At 66.3% G+C, this 4,416-nt stretch overlaps 1 protein-coding gene across 1 annotated transcript in view; it reads left to right on the top strand.

Annotated features, from left to right (window-relative positions):
• Nucleotides 1-173: 173 nt before the first annotated feature.
• GRIN3B (glutamate ionotropic receptor NMDA type subunit 3B) overlaps nt 174-4,416 on the top strand; it is an 8,605-nt gene continuing 4,362 nt past the window's right edge. The window contains 3 exon segments of the mRNA XM_045300027.1: nt 174-227; nt 479-1,071; nt 2,225-3,257. Coding sequence (XP_045155962.1) covers nt 174-227; nt 479-1,071; nt 2,225-3,257 — 1,680 coding nt within the window.

The following is a 4,416-nucleotide window of genomic DNA, read 5'->3' as shown; positions in this document are numbered from 1 at the left end:
GAGCTGCTGGGGCGTCCCCAAGCCCCTCTGCTGAGGTCCTTGCCTGGCACAGGGGTAGTGATGGGTGAGAAAGGGTCTCAATAGGAGGGGAGGCAGGCTCCCTTGACGGGGCATCAGCCAGGTCTTGTCTTAGGGATCTTCTTCCTGGGGTTGGGGGAACCCCAGAAGGGGAGATGGGGTTCTGCCTGGGAGGTGGAAGACTTCTGAACAGCGAAGGGGACACGCAGGTGGGTTTTGGAGGATGTGTAAGTTGCCTGGCCCAAAAGGGAGAAGGGTATACCAACTGGGGAGCAGTGCAGAAAAAGGACGCCTGGGTCCAGACACTGACCAAGTGGAGGCAGTGGGGAGCCACGGAAGGCGTTAGAGAAGGGGTCCCCGGTCGTCAGGCACCTGCTGACCGCGCAACTCCTGCTAGGGCTGGGAAGCCGGGGTAGGTGGCCAGGACTCTCACAGTGCCTGCTTTTCCCCCTGCCACCAGAGTCCCTTACACCTGCAGTTGGACTGGGCTAGCCCACTGGAGACGCTGGTGGACGTGCTGGTGGGCGTTCTGCAGGTGCATGCCTGGGAGGACGTCTGCCTGGTGTTCTGCCGCGTCCGGGACCTCGGGGGTCTGGTGGCCCTCTGGACACGCCGGGCTGGCCGCGCCCCGAAACTCGTCCTAGACCTGAGCCGGCCGGACACCAGTGACGCAGGACTGCAGTTACGCTTGGCCCCGCTAGGGGCGCTGGCAGGTGCCGAGGCCCCGGTGCCCGCGGCCGTGCTCCTGGGATGCGATGCGCCCCACGCCTGGCAGGTGCTGGCGGCCGTACCCCGAGGGCCCCGGTGGCTGCTGGGCACGCCGCTGCCAGCCGAGGCACTGCCCACCACGGACCTACCGCTCGGTCTGCTGGCTCTGGGTGAGGTGGACCGGCCCCCTCTGGAGGCGGCTATCCAGGACGCTGTGGAGCTTGTGGCCCGCGCCCTGGGCAGTATGGCCAGCCTGCAGCCAGAGCGCGCCCTGCTCCCCACCGTGGCCAACTGCACCGAGCCGCGGCCGGCCGGGCCGGAGTCCTCGGGCCGTTTCTTGGCTCGGTGAGTGGGACCCTGCTAAGATAGATGGTTTGTCCAGGCCGGTGGTCGTGTGTGACCTTCTGCCCTTGGGCCACCCAAACCCCCAGTGCTTCCTGTGGGTTCCGCCCCAAGCGACCCTTTGAGGCCAATGTGTTTGCGAGGGAGGCTGTAAATCGCTGGGGGCAGACAACCTCATCTTTCTCCCAAGGATCGGCTGGTGGCCTTGAACCACCGACCGACCTTGAGGTTCGCAGCTCGAAGCTTGATCCACTGCACGACCAGGGTTCCTTCAAGGGCCCCCCAAAGGCCACTTCGTCGGGCCTTGCTATGCTGTCCTTACAAGGTGGTGGTTTTGTTCCTATCTAGGGAAAGGGGCCCAGAAGCAGAGCTCAAGAATGGCTAGGGTGACGTTTTATTGGGGTGTCTGGGAGAAGGAAGGGGCCCTTGTGGAGCAGCGGTCCGGCTCTGGGCTGGAACCCGGCAGCTGTGGGAGGAGCAGCAGCGAGAGGAAGGAAGCGTCGCTTCCACGGGCACCCTTGGAGGCGCTCGGCGCAGTTCCGGCCCCGTCCTATAGGGGCGCTGTGAGTCAGCCGCTGTTCCACCGCAGGGGGTTCGGTTTCGAGTACTTTCTGGAGAAGGGCAGCGTGGTGGGCGGCGCAGGCGCCGAGCCACCCTCAGCCTGACCCCACGAGGTCCCCGAGGGTGAACTGCACCCCGGAATCGGCTCCACCGTGAGTCTGGGGGCTTTGGCACCCCCATATCTGTCAGTCACTGGCTCAGCCCACCCCAGGGATTGGGAGGTGTGGGGGTTCCTGTAAACAGCGAGGGTCCCTGGGAGGCAGCTGGGACATCGCGAGGCACACCCGCACCGAGCTCAGGCCTCGGGCCTCTGGTCACCAGCTCGCTCCGCTTCTCCGAATTCAAAGTGAGGCTCTCCGGAGAGGGGCCGGGCAGCAGGGCCGGGGCTCTGGGGCGGAGGGGCACCTCAGGGCGACAGCCTCTGGCCGGATAGAGGGGGCGGAGGGTTACCAACAGTGTCCACTACTGTCCCCATTGTAGAGACAAGAACGGGGCCCACCCGGGCGCTTAAGGCAGGTGGAGGCGAGGTCTGAGCTTGGCAGAGCTTGGCCGCCGCCTGACCGCCCGCCCCCCCACCCACCCGGCCCGCCCGCAGGTTCCTCGCGAATACGTCCTTCCATGGCCGGACCGGGCCGGTGTGGGTGACAGCCGCGTCCCAGGTCCACATGGCCCGCCATTTCAAGGTGTGGAGCCTGCGCCAGGACCTGCTGGGCGCCCCGGCCTGGGCCACGGTGGGCAGGTGGTGGGACGGGCGGTTGGAGCTGGAGCCCGGCGCCGCCGCCCTGCGGCCCCCGCCGCCGCCGGGAGCCCAGGCCCGGCCCAAGCTGCGCGTGGTGACGCTGGTGGAGCACCCGTTCGTGTTCGCGCGCGAGGCGGACGAGGAGGGCCAGTGCCCGGCCGGCCAGCTGTGCCTGGAGCCGGGCACCAACGACTCGGCGGCGCTCGACGCGCTCTTCGGCGCGCTGGCCAACGGCTCGGTGCCCCGCGCGCTGCGCAAATGCTGCTACGGCTACTGCATCGACCTGCTGGAGCGGCTGGCCGAGGACACGCCCTTCGACTTCGAGCTCTACATCGTGGGCGACGGCAAGTACGGCGCGCTGCGCGACGGCCGCTGGACCGGCCTGGTGGGCGACCTGCTGGCCGGCTCGGCGCACATGGCCGTCACCAGCTTCAGCATCAACTCGGCGCGCTCGCGCGTGGTCGACTTCACCAGCCCTTTCTTCTCCACCAGCCTGGGCATCCTGGTGCGCGCGCGCGACACCGCCTCGCCGCTGGGCGCCTTCATGTGGCCGCTGCACTGGTCCATGTGGCTGGGGGTCTTTGTGGCGCTGCACCTGATGGCGCTCTTCCTGACGCTGTACGAGTGGCGCAGCCCCTACGGCCTCACGCCGCGCGGCCGCAACCGCGGCACCGTCTTCTCCTACTCCTCTGCCCTCACCCTCTGCTACGCCATCCTCTTCGGCCGCACCGGGTCCAGCAAGACGCCCAAGTGCCCCACAGGGCGCTTCCTCATGAATCTGTGGGCCATCTTCTGCCTGCTCGTGCTGTCCAGCTACACGGCCAACCTGGCCGCCGTCATGGTCGGGGACAAGACCTTCGAGGAGTTCTCGGGGATCCACGACCCCAAGGTGGGGCGCCTGTCGGGGAGGGGGGGCGCAGGGGGCCCTCAGAGGTGGGAGGGCGGAACCAAGACCCGCCCCACGGCGGTTCTCCTCGCCGCAAACACCCACGGGGCCTCGAGAGGGTTAGGAGTTGGGCTTCTAACAGCAGCGCCCGTGGTTCCAAACCACCAGCCCCGCTGCGTGAGTGTCGAGGTTTCCTACTCTGAACGGAGTTCCAGTTTGCGGAACTGACAGGAGCAGTTCCACCCTGCCATGTGGTGTCCACACGAGTACCCCATGGCAGTGGGTGGGGTGAGCAGAGCTTGGGGAAGGGGTCCCGGTGACAGGGTGGGTCAGCCACCCCACCGGCCCAGTAAGGCCAGCGGTTCCGTTCAAACGCACCAGCACCAGCTGATTCTGAGGAGTGTGAGCCTGTCTGCTCCCTGAGCCTGACTCTCAGCCTGAGGAGCCCACCCCGGTAGCGGGCATCGGAATTGACTCCGTGGTGGAGGGTTGAGTGAGTGCCCCCAGGCGCCCTGGTGGCAGGGAGGGTTAAGCGCTGTGCCTTTAACCAAATGCCTGTGCTTGGAATGCACCAGGGGACCCCGGGGTGGGAAAGACGAGGCTGTCTGCTTCCAGCCTTGGAACCCCCAGAACAGGTTCTCTCCGGTCCTGAAGGGCCACTGGCAGTCAGACAGGGGCACTGAGGGGCAGTGGGCTCAGCTTTGGGCTGCTGACAGGGTTGGTGGTTCGAAGCCTCTGGCCACTCCAGGTAAGCTGCTTCCGTGGAGATTACAGCTTTGGAAAGGCTGTGGGCAGCCTGCCCCGCCGAGGGGTAACGTTTCAGTCTGCCTTTTCCCAGTGCGTGCCAGGGGCCCCTGGGAGGAGCAGATGCGGAGACCCCGGGCTGCTAGTTCAAAGGTTGTCAGTTGGGCATCCACTAGGAGAAAGGCCCGACAGCTGTCCTTGGGGACGCCAGCCCATGGAGCAGAGTTCTGCACCCTATGGCAGGGCCGGTCAGGGGCCATGGTGTGGGTTTGGCGTGTGCCAGACACTGGGGAAACAGCAGGACAAGCAGGCAGAGACACCTCCGGGACATCCACCCCCGGAGGGGACAGTAATTGAGATAAATGAGCAACATAGATGTTGCGTGAGGAGGTGAAATGTGGGACAGAACAAAGGATGG

This window comes from Echinops telfairi, unplaced genomic scaffold (assembly GCF_000313985.2).
Source record: "Echinops telfairi isolate 266 unplaced genomic scaffold, ASM31398v2 ScPeMD7_7459;HRSCAF=8497, whole genome shotgun sequence".
Lineage (NCBI taxonomy): Eukaryota > Metazoa > Chordata > Mammalia > Afrosoricida > Tenrecidae > Echinops > Echinops telfairi.
The sequence above is the reverse complement of the archived record's forward strand: the minus strand, read 5'-3'. Positions and strand labels throughout refer to the sequence as shown.